This window comes from Scyliorhinus torazame, chromosome 17 (genome assembly GCF_047496885.1).
Source record: "Scyliorhinus torazame isolate Kashiwa2021f chromosome 17, sScyTor2.1, whole genome shotgun sequence".
Classification (NCBI taxonomy): domain Eukaryota; kingdom Metazoa; phylum Chordata; class Chondrichthyes; order Carcharhiniformes; family Scyliorhinidae; genus Scyliorhinus; species Scyliorhinus torazame.
Window position 1 is genome coordinate 80,103,589 of NC_092723.1, and position 16,536 is coordinate 80,120,124.

General features: G+C 49.9%; 1 protein-coding gene across 1 annotated transcript; it reads left to right on the forward strand.

Moving 5' to 3' along the window:
• Nucleotides 1-12,637: 12,637 nt before the first annotated feature.
• Nucleotides 12,638-14,116, forward strand: LOC140393546 (protein SSUH2 homolog). Its single transcript, XM_072479841.1, has 2 exons — nt 12,638-12,738; nt 12,959-14,116. The coding sequence occupies exons 1-2, from the start codon at nt 12,734-12,736 to the stop codon at nt 14,004-14,006; spliced, it is 1,053 nt and encodes a 350-aa protein (XP_072335942.1). The 5' UTR covers nt 12,638-12,733; the 3' UTR covers nt 14,007-14,116.
• Nucleotides 14,117-16,536: the final 2,420 nt, after the last annotated feature.

The following is a 16,536-nucleotide window of genomic DNA, read 5'->3' on the forward strand; positions in this document are numbered from 1 at the left end:
GCAGATCTCTGTGTTGTTATGTCTACATTTCTCCTGCAAGTGCAGAGCTCCATTCTATACTCAACTCTGCTTCTCCAGCACTAACAATGATGTCCCCCAACTCCACTTGGATCCCACCCAAACCTTGTGGATCTTCCCAACCCCTTTGCGCATCTGATCCTTTGATGGACCCATGGCTTCTGGTCATCTCTCCAGCCATAACACACACACGAGCATATGTGTGCTCTGAGACTCCCTTTCCTCTGACACCCAAGAGTGCAACTGTGGGCAGGCATCCATCCTCAGTCCGCCACACGTGACCATGGCAACTCAAAACTCACCCTTGCCGAGCGCAAAATATCATTAAATATTTTCCGGCACTGTATCCGTGCTCGGGACCAGGTCATGCCCACTGATGTCAGCTGCCACCTTTGCCCAGGCATTTTTGGTGAGGCGGGGTGGCTCTTCCTTCCATCCCATGGCATCAGGATGTCCCTATATTCCTTTAGCGCTGTCAGTCACCATCACGCAAGAGCACATCGCCAGTCATCCGACAATCGGAGGGCTTGCTGCCCACCTGAAGTCCCCTCCCATCTGGAGTATCTGCCACACTCTGCTTAATGCGATACCTTTGGACCCAACGCCCACCACGCTCCTGCCCCCGCTGGCCTCGAAGATCCTATCCGGATGCGTTTCACATTGGCCAGTGCAATATCACATTCTTTCATGGATCTTGGGTGGGATCGGGAAACACAGCCACTTCTGGTCCCGTCCACTGTGAGGGTAACATTTTCACCTGTGACTAGATGAAGTCTATATTCCCAAGAGTTCAGAAGAAAGGGAGGTTATTGTGGTGGTATGTATTCGGGGTAATATGGTACCTGTGAAGCCGAGAGGCTATTGGCTGACAGGTCCTGGGTCCTGATTGGATCTGCCGACTTCTGGCTCCGCCCTGAAGGCGGAGTATAAGAGCTCGAGTTCTCCCCGCAGCCTCATTCTGTTACTGAGCTGCTGGGGAACAAGTCTCGCTTAATAAAGCCTAGATAGACTTCATCGCTTCTCGTTTCGCGTAAGTCATTGTGCGCTACAATTTATTAAGCAAGCTTAAAAGACTATGGAGCTCCGGATCGCCCCGAAGTGCCTGCGGATCAGCCCCCATGCAGCAAAGTCGGCGGCCATGTTCAAACACTGGCTAGCATGCTTCGAAGGCTACCTCCGAACGGCCCCCGGCCGGATCACGGAAGAGCAGAAAATGCAGGTCCTGCATTCGAGGGTAAGCCCGGAGATTTACTCGCTTATAGAAGACGCGGAGGATTTCCCGACGGCGCTCGCGTTGCTGAAGGGCATCTACATTCGGCCCATAAACCAGGTCTACGCGCGCCACCAACTCGCGACGAGACGGCAAATTCCAGGAGAATCGCTCGAGGAATTATATGGCCGCTGCTGATTTTGGGACGAGGCTGCAGCTGCCCGCCGGTGAACGCGATCGAACACACGGACCTGCTAATTCGTGACGCATTCGTGGCAGGTATGAACTCTCCCCAAATTCGTCAGAGACTTTTAGAAAGAGAGTCGCTAGGACTCTCAGAGGCACGGGCCCTTGCGGCCTCCCTTGATGTGGCCTCCCAAAATGCCCACGCCTACGGCCCCGACAGCACGGCAGCCCCTTGGGCTCCGTGGACCCCCGTCGCGACCGACTCCCCGGCACCCCCCACCCCCCCGCAAGCTTGCACGGTTAGAGCGCCAGACCATCCCGGGGGGGCCCACTGCTACTTTTGCGGGCAGGCGAAATACCCCCGGCAGCGCTGCCCGGACCGCACAGCTACTTGTAAAAGCTGCAGCAAAAAGGGCCATTACGCGGCAGTGTGCCAGTCCTGGGGGGTCGCCGTAATCCCCGGAGAAGAACGAGGACAGTACATCCCAAACACCCCCCAACCCCCCCAGTGCCCCATGTGCGACCCGCGGGCGCCGCCATTTTAGGTCCCGGACACCACGAGGGGAGGATGGGCGCCGCCATCTTGTGACCCCCAGCCACGTGCGATTCATGGGGGCTGCCATTTTGTCCACCCCCGACCGCGTGCGATTCATGGACGCCGCCATCTTGGTTGACAACAAAGGACCCCAGCATAGACGGCTCCACGGGGTCCAAAGAAAACGCCGCAATGCTACTATCACGACTGGCTTCGGTGACACTGGATCAATCGCGGCCCCGGACGCTCCAAACGACGACAACAACAGTGCTGGTCAACGGATACGAGACGCCATGCTTGATCGACTCCGGGAGCACGGAAAGTTTTATTCACCCAGATACGGTAAGATGCACTTTTCTGTCCATCCATCCAAGCGCGCAAAAGATTTCCCTAGCTGCAGGATCCCACTCAGTGGAGATCAAAGGGTTCTGCATCGCAAACCTAACGGTGCAAGGGAGGGAGTTTAAGAACTACAGGCTCTACGTCCTTCCCCAACTCTGCGCGCCCACATTACTGGGATTAGACTTCCAGTGTAACCTCCAGAGCCTAACATTCCAATTCAGCGGGCCAATACCCCCACGCACTATCTGCGGCCTCGCAACTCTCAAGGTCGAACCGCCGTCCTTGTTTGAAAACCTCACCCCGGATTGCAAACCCGTCGCCACTAGGAGCAGACGGTACAGCGCCCAGGACCGAACGTTTATCCGGTCCGAAATCCAGCGGTTGCTGAAGGAAGGCATCATCCAGGCCAGCAATCGTCCCCGGAGAGCCCAGGTGGTAGTCGTGAAGACCGGGGAGAAACAAAGGATGGTCGTAGACTATAGTCAGACCATCAACACGTACACGCAGCTAGATGCGTACCCTCTCCCCCGCAAATCCGACATGGTCAATCGGATTGCCCAGTACAAGGTCTTTTCCACCGTGGACCTCAAGTCCGCATACCACCAGCTCCCCATCCGCCCAGGTGACCGCAAGTACATCGCCTTCGAGGCAGACGGGCGGCTGTACCATTTCCTAAGGGTCCCATTTGGCGGCACGAACGGGGTCTCGGTCTTCCAACGGGAGATGGACCGAATGGTTGACCAGCACGGGTTGCAGGCCACGTTCCCGTAACTCGACAACGTAACCATCTGCGGCCACAATCAGCAGGACCACGACGCCAACCTCCAAAAGTTCCTCCAGACCGTTAACGCCCTGAACCTCACATATAACGAGCAAAAATGCATTTTTAGCACAAACTGTTTAGCCATCCTGGGATACGTAGTGCGCAATGGAGTGATAGGCATTGACCCCGAACGCTTGCGCCCCCTTATGGAATTTCCCCTCCCCCACTGCTCCAAAGCTCTGAAACGTTGACTGGGCTTCTTTTCATATTCCGCCCAGTGGGTCCCCCAGTACGCAGACAAGGCCCGCCCGCTAATACAGTCCACTACCTACCCCCTGTCGACAGAGGCCCGCCAGGCCTTCAGCCGCATCAAAGCGGATATCGCAAAGGCCACGATGCGCGCCATCGACGAGTCCCTCCCCTTACAGGTCGAGAGCGACGCATCCGACGTAGCTCTAGCGGCCACCCTTAACCAAGCGGGCAGACCCGTGGCCTTTTTCTCCCGGACCCTCCACGACTCAGAAATCTGCCACTCCTCAGTGGAAAAAGAAGCCCAAGCCATAGTGGAAGCTGTGCGACATTGGAGGCATTACCTGGCCAGCAGGAGATTCACTCTCCTCACCGACCAACGGTCGGTAGCCTTTATGTTCGATAATGCACAGCGGGGCAAAATTAAGAATGACAAGATCTTAAGGTGGAGGATCAAGCTCTCCACCTATAACTATGAGATCTTGTATCGTCCCGGAAAGCTGAACAAGCCGTCCGATGCCCTATCCCGCACATGTGCCAACGCAAAAATAGACCGCCTCCAAGCCCTCCACGAGGACCTCTGCCACCCGGGGGTCACTCAATTCTACCATTTTATAAAGTCCCGCAATCTCCCCTACTCTGTGGAGGAGGTCCGTACAGTCACCAGGAACTGCCACATCTGCGCAGAGTGCAAACCGCACTTTTTCAGGCCGGATAGAGCGCACCTGATCAAGGCTTCCCGTCCCTTTGAACGCCTCAGTTTGGATTTCAAAGGGCACCTCCACTCCATGACCGCAACACATACTTCCTGAACGTGGTGGACGAGTACTCCTGTTTCCCCTTCGCCATTCCCTGCCCCGACATGACAGCGGTCACGGTCATTAAAGCCCTGGGCACCATCTTTACACTGTTCGGCTTCCTCGCATACATCCATAGCGACAGCGCGTCCTCCTTCATGAGTGACGAGCTGCGTCAGTTCCTGCTCAGCAAGGGCATCGCCTCGAGCAGGACGACCAGCTACAGCCCCCGCGGGAACGGGCAGGTAGAGAGGGAGAACGGCACGGTCTGGAAGACAGTCCTACTGGCCCTACGGCCCAGAGATCTCCCAGTTTCCCGGTGGCAAGACGTCCTCCCGGATGCTCTCCACTCCATCCGGTCGCTGCTGTGTACCACCACTAACCAAACGCCTCACGAGCGCCTCTTTGTCTTCCCAAGGAAGTCCTCCTCCGTAACGTCGCTGCCGACCTGGCTGGCAGCCCCAGGACCCACCTTGCTCCGGCAACAAGTGCGGGCGCACAAATCGGACCCGTTGGTCGAGAGGGTTCACCTTCTCCACGCGAACCCGCAGTACGCCTATGTGGCGTACCCCGACGGCCGACAGGACACGGTCTCCCTGCGGGACCTGGTGCCTGCCGGCAACACACACACACCCCCAACACCGATCACCCCCTCCCTGCCACCGGCGCACCCCGCGACCGCCCCCTTCCCGGGGGGATCGGTCCTCCTCCCGTGCCCGCCCAGCAGTAAAACAGGAACAAACAGCACAACGCTCCCGGAGACGACAGCGCCCGAGCCAGCACCTGCACCACCACCGGGGCTGAGGCGATCGACGAGGAAGACCAGACCGCCTGCTCGACTCGTGGAATCCGCGTGACACCAAGAAAGCAAGAATTTTGTTGTGAAAGAAATTTTTTTTTTCCTTATTGTAAATAGTTCTGACAAACTTGTACATAGCTAAATGTTGGGCTAAATATGTATAGCCACAGTCCGAAATTTGTTCCAGGGCCAGCCTTGTAAACCCCTACCACCATGCGAACCACCACCCCGCCGGGTTCCTTTTTAACAAGGGGTGAATGTGGTGGTATGTATTAGGGGTAATATGGTACCTGTGAAGCCGAGAGGCTATTGGCTGACAGGTCCCGGGTCCTGGTTGGATCTGTCGACTTCTGGCTCCGCCCTAAAGGCAGAGTATAAGAGCTTGAGTTCTCCCCACAGCCTCATTCTGTTACTGAGCTGCTGGGGAACAAGTCTCGCTTAATAAAGCCTAGATAGACTTCATCGCTTCTCGTCTCGTGTAAGTCATTGTGCGCTACAGTTATATAACTGAAACATCTACCATTCTTAGGGGCTTGACAAGATAGGTGCTGAGAAAATGTTCCCCCTCCTTGAGCAACTAAATCACAGGGTCACAGCCTCAGAGTAAGGGTCAGTAATATAGGACTGCAACAAGGGGAAATGTCTTCACTCTGTTAGGGTCTAAGACCCCACTCAATATAGTTTATAAAATATACATATATATATATCATCATGGCTAATTTCTACAATTTATAAGCTGGACAGTGACTTTTTAAAATGACTGAAGCCATGTCTGGCTGCCACATTTGAACAATGGGAGCTAATCTGGCAGTATTGAAGAAATTTGCACCTTGTTATCTCTTAAGAAATGATAATGACCCTTGTGGGCCACAGGGCTAAATTCAAAGGGAATAATGCAAAGATCATCGACATTTCATAAACTAGGCCAGGCTATTGGAGTCTACTGGTCTGCTTTCGGACAAAGAACCCTGCAACCTTCCTTTCAAATTCTTAATGGTTGGAGCATTAACCATCTCAGAATCCCAGACTAAGGAAAGTACAACCTTCATCAAAGCCAAAGTGGGGAGGTGTGAGTCATGTGCAAATTGGGTGGGTTTATGGTGATAGGGTGGGGGCGTGGATCTGGGTGGGGAGCTCTTTCAGAGGGTGGGTGAAAGCCCGATGGGCCGAATGGCCTCCTTCTGCACTGTAGGGATTCTATGATTATATGATGGGACATGACTCCCCTCACTAGCTTGGGAGCCAGTGACACTGTCTCGCTGTACAGCAAAGCAGTCTGCTATCTTACATCTACCAAGCAGCAGCATAGAAAGAGCAACTCTGTCCAGATTTGAATGCCTGGCCACGTATACACAGTATGCTGAACTGTGTACTTTAACTCGTGAGCTTCCATACCATCGCTTACAAGACTGATTCATCTCTGCATGCCTATCTCATTGTGGAAGTCAACTTTACTGGAAAAGTGAATTATCCTGCATCACTCATCAACCTACAAGGCGGGGGGGGGGGGGGGATCAAATCAAATGCCTTTTTGTTTACGGATGGGTGGTAAGAGATATCAGGGCTGATTAAACTAAATCCCCTCCTGTCCGTAACAACGCAAAGGATTGTCGATCTTTGGAATTCTTGACCGAGAGCTATGGATGCATAGCCGTCCAGAATATTAAAGGAAGAGTTTAGAAAGAGAGGTGATTCCCACTGAAACATATTGAAACTCAGGCAAGTGCTTGATAGATTATGAGGCACTAAAGGAATATCGGGTTAATGTGGTAAGGTGTAGCTGAGGTAAAAGTTCAGGCATAATCTTGTTGAATATGATCGGAACATAATATATTTATAAGAAATCGGATCAAAATAGACAAATGGGCCCTTGGACCTGCTCCAATATTCAATAAGACCATGCTTTGATCTGACTGTTGCATTAACTCCTGACCTCATTACGCTTAACTTCCTTGTTGATCAAAATTCTGTCAACCTCAGCCTTGAATCTATTCACTAACCCATCCTCCCTGGACAATTCCAAAGACTAATAATCATCCGAGAGAAGAAATTACTCTTAATGTCTGCCTTAAACAAGTGGCCCCTTATTTTTAAACGATGCCCCCTAATTCTAGATTCCCCCATGAGGGGAAACAAATGAGTATAGCCCAATCTGTTCATTCTATCCTCATAAGACACCATCTTCATCAGAGGAATCAACCTAGTGAACATTCTATGAAAATCATCCAATCCCTCCTTCAGTTAGGACAACAAATTGTAAATAATATTATATACAATATTCCATACAATATTCTGTACAATATTATAGGTGTGGTCTCACCAATGCCCAGTACTGCTGTAGCAAGATATCTCTACTTTTATATTCTATCCCTTGACAATATGCTCCTACGGTTTTGCCCAACTTAACCCTTTTTGGATTCTGTAACCTCACAACTTGTGATCCTACAGTAAATTTAGCTACAATACAAGCAGCCCCTTCATCCAAGTCATGAATTTAGGTCATGGTTCGGGCCCCGGCACTGAACTCTGTGGGACTCCACCGAGTTACAGCTTGCCAATTTGAAAACTACCCATTGATCCCGACTCTCCGTTTCCCATTAAATTGCCAATCCCTCCCCCCGTGCTAATATATCGTATCCAACACCATCAGCTCTCACCTTGTGCTGCATAACCTTTTATGTGGCACCTTATCGAATGCCTTTTGGAAATCCAAGCACACTGCATCTACTGATGCCCTTTGTTCACCTGGCTGTTATATTCCCAAAGAACTCTACAGGTGCAATTCAGCAACCATGTTGCACTGGGGCCGGTTGGGCGCACCGGGTGAATAGCGGGAGAGTGCAAAATCGAGATTCGCGCCAGGCACAAACCATTTAGCCATTCACCCGGCCCACTCCCGATGGCGAGTTCCGCATCTGGTCCAAATATGGTGAGAATATTATTACCCCTCATTTACACTCATTTAAATCTCATTAATGAGATTGACGTCGAATGCAGCGACCTCCCGGGAATTACCTGTGCCCTCAGCGGGATGTCACGTGGGCATCGTTTAGCGCTCCTTTTCAAAAACGTGAAGCTGGCACAATGGCTGCTGAGGGGAAGTGAGGACGTGAGTAGCCATTTCCATTTTCTGGCATGCAGCTCAAGGGCACCGAAGCTGCTGTCCTAATGCTCGGGGCAGGGGGAGGGTGGGTAGGGGAACCCTCAGGGGGATTGGGCTTATAATAATTATAATCGTTATTGTCACAAGTAGGATTACATCAACACGGCAATGAAGTTACTGTGAAAAGCCCCTAGCCACCACATTCCGGCGCCTGTTCGGGTACACAGAGGGAGAATTCAGAGTGTCCAATTCACCCGACAGCACGTCTTTCGGGACATGTGGGAGGAAACCGGAGCACCCGGAGGAAACCCACGCTGACACAGGGAGAACATGCAGACTCCACATAGACAGTGACCCAAGCCAGGAATTGAACCTGGTACCCTGGAGCTGTGAAGTAACAGTGCTAGCCAGGTTGGGGGCTGAATTGTTCCAGGTCGGGGCTTGCCCCTGGGCTGATGCGGGGGTGGGGGGGGGGGGAGGGGGGGGGGGTCTGTGAAGCCGACAGGTCATCTTTACAGTACCCAATTCTTTTTTCTTTTTTTTTCCAATTTAGTGTGGCCAATTCACCTATCTTGCACATCTTTGAGTTGTGGGAGTGAGACCCATGCAAACATGGTGAGAATGTGCAAACTCCACTCCAGACGAACAGTGGCCCGGGGCCAGGATCGAACCTGGGCCCTCAGCGCTGTGAGGCAGCAGTGCTAACCATTGCACCACTATGCCGCCCTCATGCCATCATTAAATATTATGGAGACCCAATGTCAACCACAGGGGCAGCCACAGCTTCTGCCTGCCTGTCCCACCAAACACTTCCAAGAAAGAGCCCTGCTGTGGCTTCTATCCTGAAATTAAATGTCACTCCCTTTGACTGTGAGCAGCCTCTAGCTTCACAGTTGAAGGCTATTTCAAAGGAGGGATTAGCTTTGTTAGTTGTGATAGTTGTGGGGGAGGTAGGGAAACGGAGAAGGGGGTATTGAGGAGAATGAGTACGGATGGCTTGGCCTCATCAGATGAAGATAATAAGCATGTGGTCAGTGAGAGGGAAGGATCATTTTGTCTAACATGAACAACTCATTTGAGACAGGTCATCCGGGTGAAGGGGCAGTGAGTCACTTTGCTGGCGCAGGCTAACCTCGCTGCCAGTGACTGCTCGCTCCTCAGTTAACCCTGAGATTTGCAGGGCCTGTTCCTCATAGGGGTGAGGACCCGAATCTCCGGGATTCTGGCCCCGTCTTGGCTCTTTCTTGTTTGTTATGGAATATCATCGCCTGTGGGGACAAAGAGAGGGCATTGTGAGCCTCACGCGTGATTGTCCAGGGTGATCTATAGCAGGAAGCATGAGTGGGCACCGCACTTGGACATGAAGGGCTTGTGCTGGTGGGTGCCAGGATACAAACATGAAATTCAGATATGGGAAGAGTGCGAGGTGTCAGCCTGTGGATTGGGGGAGGGGGGGTGTCCTCCTCATCCATGGGTTACTATGTCCACGAGGAAGTGGCACAGGTGCTGTTCTTTGTTGAGACGGAGTCTCCAGCAGCTCATGCTGTCCGTGACCAATGATACCTGTTACCTGTACATCTTGAACTGTCGCTGGCCTCACCTTCTGTCTCCCTCCTCAGCCTGATGTGCGGATGGGTCTTCAGGTTGTGCAGTATCCCCTGCACATAGCGTGCCATTTCCAGCCTGCATCGTCACTGCTGCCTTCTCCAGCATCTGTCCGTCTCAGCTGCCACCAATAACGTGAAGGCAGCCGCTGCGGGATCAACTCAAGCAACCATTTTGGTACCTAAAAGGAAGTGGAGAAGGAGAAAGACCGACAATCAGCCAAGTGAATTAACCAATATTTCTTATAAAAATTCTTGATGTCTTTGGCCCTAGGCTGCCCAATGATTAGTCACCAGGTTTGTAAATATAAACACAATCACTGTTTATTTATAACAAGAACTAAAATTAAATATGCAGCAGACACAGTTGGTTAACGATTAACAAATACCTAACTCACACTTTAAGTTTCCCCCACCCTCTACACACACACAAGACAGACAAACACAGAGGGTGGAAAGGGTAAAAATCATAAGTGAAAGGAAAAAGAGTCTTTGTTTCAGATGGTGGTTTCTAGCACACCTTCCTTCACAGTAAGCTTGTAGGTTAAAGCCCCTGTTTGCAGCCTGTAATAGCCTTCTCTATAAATTCATTCATTCAGGTTCTCTGTGGTTTAGAAATGCAGTACTAACAAGTTTTCTGAAGATGCACCTTACTTCTCTTCAATCCTTGCTTTCAGTTCGTGATTTGTATTCAGGCCTCCGTAGTTTCAAGAATATAATACCCACAGGCGTCCTGGAGAGAGAGATAGCGCTCATAGCAGCGTTCTGGAAACAGTTAGCTGGATCTTTTCTCCATGCTGCTAGGATCAAAATTGAAACCTTGGGACTCTGAAAAGCATACCAATTGGATAAGATCCAATCACCATCTGTTATCGGGCAAGCACAGCATTTTGGGCCAATTCATTAGTCACCGGCCAATCAATCAAACTGGGTCCTGCCCATCTCCCGCACAGGTGCCTAAAAGTCTGCAGCTCCAGTTTAAGCCAACAAGTGACCTCTCCTTAAACCTCTGGAATCTTTTGCTTGACACAGTCTGCTTGCCTTAAAGAAACATGTCCATTATTCATCCATGGATCAAAATAAGAGTAGGGAAAATCAGGGGAATAAACAGGAAGGACCCTTCATCAGGTCTTTAGCACTGGTGTGTTTATCATTCAGATGCTCCACTTGGAATTCGGTTTTGCCACCCTGGGAAAATGCACGGTCAATTCCAGCTCTACATGACCCAAAGTCACAACACAAGCGAATTAAACAGTACTTCTCATAAAAGATCAGAAATCTTTGGCCCCTGGCTGCCCAAAATTACAGTCACCGAGTGTGTAGGTTGAAACACAATTACTGTTTATTTATAACTAGAACAAATATGAAATATGCAGTGAAAACAGTTGGTTCATAGAATTTACAGTGCAGAAGGAGGCCATTCGGCCTATCGAGTCTGCACCAGCCCTTGCAAAGAGCACCCAACTTAAGCCCATGCCTCCACCCTATCCCCGTAACCCAGTAGCCCCACCTAACCTTTTTGGACGCTGAGAGAAATTTATTATGGCCAGTCCACCTAACCTGCACATCTTTGGCTTGTGGGGGGAAACTGGAGCACCCGGAGGAAACCCACGCAGACACAGGGAGAACGTGCAGACTCCGCACAGACAGTGACCCAAGCCGGGAATCAAACCTGGGACCCTGGAGTTGTGAGCAACTGTGCTAACCACTGTGCTACTGTGCTTCCCCAATGTCCTTTAACATATAACCCTCCCTCACTGACCCTCTACCCATACACATGAGACAGATAAAAACACAGATGGAAAGGGAAAGGTTAAAAGTAATAAGGTTTAAGGTCAAAAGAAAGGAGCCCTTGCTTCAGATGATGAGTTCTTCTGTGCCCTCTCGTCAGTATGAGTGTGGTTTAAAGTCTCTGGTATACAGAATGTAATGACCGTCTTTGAAGTTCAGTAGTATATCCTACTCACAGCTTTTACAGGAGAGGCCTCTGGCCAACCTTTTCTGGAGAGTTATCAGATTTTGGTCTCTGCTTCACCTCAGCCTCTTTTGTGCAGCGAGAGAGTTATCATGGGCGTCATTCTCCGCCGGCGGGAGTCTCCGTTTTGCCGGCGCCCGGGGGTTTCCTGACGGCGTGGGGCTGCCCCACAATGGGAAACCCTCTTGGCCGGCCGGTGTTACGGAGACTCCCGCCGGCCGGTCGGAGCAGAAATGTGGCGGGGCGGGTAGGAGAATTTCGCCCCAGATTCTGTATTCTGCTTGCAAGGCCAGTTCTGCAGAGAGAGGCTTAACAGATTCTCACAGTAGCTTTTTGTTGAGAATTAACTGGATATTCCTGGAGTGAGTTGGTTAGATTACTGCACCCAGCCTGCAGAATCAAAAGTGAAACGGAGAAAAAAACAGCCTTGTGACACCGGAAAGCACAGCAGTGTGACCCAATCCAATCACCACCTGCCATCGGGCAGAGCACCGACCCTTTTGGCCAATTCATTGGCCATCAGCCAAATCAGTTAAATCAAAACATCACTGATCTCCCCTGCTGTATCTTAGCCTCTCCTTGAATTTAAAGGCACAGGCCGTTGCTTCTGCTTGAGTTAAAGATACAGGCTGCATTAAAGTCACAGGTCCATTCATCCATGGATCAACATGTAACAGCAAAACAAAAGAAATGGAAAATAAGGGAATAAACAGGGAACAAACAGGAGGGTCCCTTAAAATCCTGTCAGATTGTTCATTTTAGTTGTTTCAATGAATTGCAAGATTCCTGGGAATGGCTGTGACCGTCTCACCCACTCTTTGTTCCCAGCCTCGATTGATGGGCTTGCTGAGTCCAAGAAGGTCCTGATAGCAGACTCTGGCACCCGTCACTGGGCAGATTGGGGACTTGGAATTGCAGCCACTGGTTAACATGTAGAGTAACAAACAGTGCGACCAACATCGTCACAGTGCCAACATGATGTCACCCTGTGTCGTAGATGATGAATTGCGTGACATCATAATCTGCTGAGCCTGCACAGTCAGAGGACCACTGTGTTCCCAGTCAGTACAAAAGATGCTTTGCGTTCTTTTGAGGCCGAGATATGCCAGAGAATCTTCTAAAATGTTCGGAAGTGCTTGATGACTGGGAGAAATGTGGTAAGGACATGGAACAGCCTATCCCAAGGCGACTAATTAGCATTGGTGCATTGAATGGAAGTTAACTAAGCTCATGAGGGTGGATGTAATAGAAGGAAAATGGTGATAGAGGGAGATGAAGAGGGGTGGGATGTGCCCGTGGAGAGTAGAAATGTTAGCAATGATTGGCTTATTTCCGTGCTGTGGACGTGCTGTAACCAATCTGTTTTCCTCTTTAAAGGATATTCAGGTGGTCAGAGGACTCCCATAATGAAAAGGAGCCCAATGATTCGACCTGTGGAGATCGTCATGATTGGACCTATATTCCTGCGCCAAGAGTGGTTAAAAAGCCCGACAACTATGAGCAACAGAACCCTGTGGAAGTAGTAACACCAGACGTCCTGAGTGAGGGGGAAGTAAGGAGAACCTTGATGGCCTGGGTGAGGAGAAAGCTACGCTATAAAAATGAATTGGTTCGAAAGATGGAGATTACGGAAATCATGCCATCAATAATATTTTACTATGTTCTGGACACCTTCATTGAACAAAGGGCTTTGAAGTTCTCCTACCAGGAAAACCCAGTCTTGGGAACTGCACTCCCACCCAACAGAAAATTGAAAGCCTGGGAGGTGCAGTGCTTTCCTGTTAAGCACTTTCAAGACGAAACCAAGCATTTCCACATGCCCAACAGTGACAAGAAAGGGATGTGTAACAGCTGCTACGGGCGAGGCCTCGTCCTTTGTGCAAGGTGCTGGGGCTCGGGTGAAATTGACTGCCGGAAGGTATCTTCCCCCGAGAGGGGTGGGATGATGAGCCTGTGCCCAGAATGCACGGGGAACAACACGGCTGACTGTGAGAAATGCTCAGCCATCGGCCACATTCCGTGCCTTCGGTGCAGCGGCAAGGGCAGGGTTTGGTACTTCACCAACCTGAAGGTGGAGTATCTGACCCACCACAGGTACAAGCTGATCGCTGACGAAGACTTCCCCACTTCGGCGGTGCAAAAGGCCCATGGGCTGGTCATACACGAGCATACTGCCGAGTTACTCACACCCATCAGCACCTGCAGGGAGGAGGAGGTCAACCTGGCATCTCAGCACCTGGTGGAGGAGTCACACTTTGCCTGGCCCGATTCGCGAATTCTCCGGCAGAAGCACAAGCTGATGGCTATCCCAGTCACTAAGGTCCTCTTTAACTGGGAAGACCTGAGCGGCCGCTTCTGGATCTACGGCACCAAGCGGCAGGTTTATTTCAAGAACTACCCTCTGAAGAAAGTTTGCTGGCCTTAAACGTGGGAGATCAATAAACCAAGGCTTCTTACATGGCTCTCCCATATGCAAAGGACAATGAGACTGGCAAATAAAAAGGAAATGCAAAGGGGTCACAATGTACATGTGTTTTCGATGTGGTCTACTTTCTGATAGTAAAGGAGAGTTGGAATGGATCAGGTTAAGGGTGTCCAAATTATAGCTCACCTAACATTCTGGTTGCCTTCTTTGAATGTTATTGGCCCAGAGCTTTGGGAAAGGGATCTTCAGGCAGGGGATGATGAAGACCCTGGCGGTGTGTCTGTATTGGCAAGGGATCCTCGATGTGCGCCAGGATTTGCAGGTGATCCCCAGAAATGTGACCTTCTTCACAGGAGAGCCCAGGACAATGTGAGGATTATTAATGATACCTGGAAGTGTGTCTGAATCTGATCCGTCTGTGTGCTGCAAACTGAATCAATCCAGTTAGGAGATTGTTTAGCCCAGGCCTGCGGATGTGCAGAAGATTAGACAGATTTGAGGGAGCGTGTATTTTGTTCTGTTTGGAGTTTGTTTACCTGGAGCACAGAACAGGGATCGAAAGTGCTCCATGAAATTCCACTTGGAAAGTACATAGACAAAGCATGGTTAGCATTAGAGGGTGGTTTGAGTTCATGGGCAAGATAGATCAGAAACAAAGTTGTACTGAAGCTGCTTTCATACATGTGATATTTTGTATTCTATTTTGTATTTCGTACGTGTGTGTCTCACAAATGATGCCGATCCCTGCAGAAAGAATCCCGGTGCATTGCCAAGGCAACATCCTCAGGATCCCCTCAGTGAAAGGATGAGCTGATGTTATCACATCCTGGTATGGCTAGCAGCACCACAAAGGGTGGTTACCCCAATGGCAATTGGCTAGACTTTGCCGTGGTAATGGTGGTGAGACTATCAGCAGTCAACCATTGCCAAAACTGGCGGCAACACAGGAGTCTGCACACATCCAGTCACGTGGAAACCCGTATGAATCAGTCAGTGATTCTACGCTTCTCCAGGAGGGTGTGCTGTTGAGGCAACTCCCAACCCAGATTACAATCTATGGGAAACCAATTGAATTGACAGGAACTAGTACACTTACATTATTAGTCTCAAACAATTTATATTCACATTTAGCAAAGTAAACCATTTCAAGGCACTTACAAAAACCCTTGACAAGGTCGCATCTTGTTGAATGAGCCTAACACTTCTAAATAGCCACTCTCTGCCCAGACAGCTCATTTGATGTTTGCTGAATGTCACATTTCCCAATAACGAGTAAAATCCATATCATTCTAAAAATGTACTTTTTAAAGTATCTTTACTTGGTTTGTATTTTAATTTTATAATCATCATTTATTTTGACAGCTGAGAATTTGTTCAAGGTTTTAATGGCACAATGAGTAATGTCCCTACCCCTGGCCCAGAAGTCGACTTCAGAACTTGACGGCCTCAGGATTGTTCATCATGCGGCCAAAGAGTTAGATGACCAGCTTGTAAATGCTTCCAATACGCCTGCTGGCAGGAGGTAAGAGTGGGAGAGTCTCCTGCATCGGCCAGCCATCCTACTGAAGCCAACGGCAGTACTTCACCAAGCTTAACCATAGAGCAGTCCAATGGGAGTCCACGGTCACCGACACCCTCTTGGCCACGGAACCCGAAGGAGGATCTGAGAATTTTAATTTAAAATGGAGGGTCAAGTGGAAGTGGTTTTAAGCTCTTGGCCTGAGGTGGCTGTCAGTGTGATTGGCTGTCCTCCAGCTTGCTGACACCATTGCTGCTATCCCACTTTCTCCAGATTTAACCAGGAAAGTGGGTAGGGTAGGGTGGGGGAGGGGTATAATCCCAACAGAGAGATCGCCTGGTCTTTGGGAGCAGCTTTCTCCGAGGGTAGAGATGAGAGCCACTTGCTTTGTCATTGACTACAACATTCAGCCCAATAAACTGTGCTTCTGATTCTCATACAGGTGTGTTTTTTTTTGCCATTAACAAGCCTCATGACAGTGGCTGTGTTGGTTTTATGTATCTTAAATAACATGTAAATAATGTGTAAAGAAAGTGGACCTGTCCGAGTTACCAGCACCCCACCCCAGCTCCTATCCTCCACGACCAGCTTGGGTTCTATTTTTTCTGTTCTTTGAACATGATCTGGAGTTAAAGGAGATCTGCTTCTAATGTCATCCTGTCTAATATTCAACCTTGGCCTGTGCTTATGTAATTCTTAGCTTGCACATTTAGCCACACCCACATTTTTAGCCATTTACCCAGTTTCTCAGCCTTTGTTTCTGTGAAACAGGTTTGGTTCATAGCACAGTAAACCTTTTAAACTAAAGTTTATCCCCACCCTAAATTACCCCTTGATCTGTTCTCCATAGCATTGAATCATAGAATCCCTACAATACAGAAGGAGACAATTAGGCCCATCGATTCTGCACCGACTCTCTGAAAGAGCACCCCACCTAGGTCCTCTCCCTCACCGCATCCTCGTAACCTCACCTAACCTTTGGGCACTAAGGGGCAATTTAGCACGGCCAAT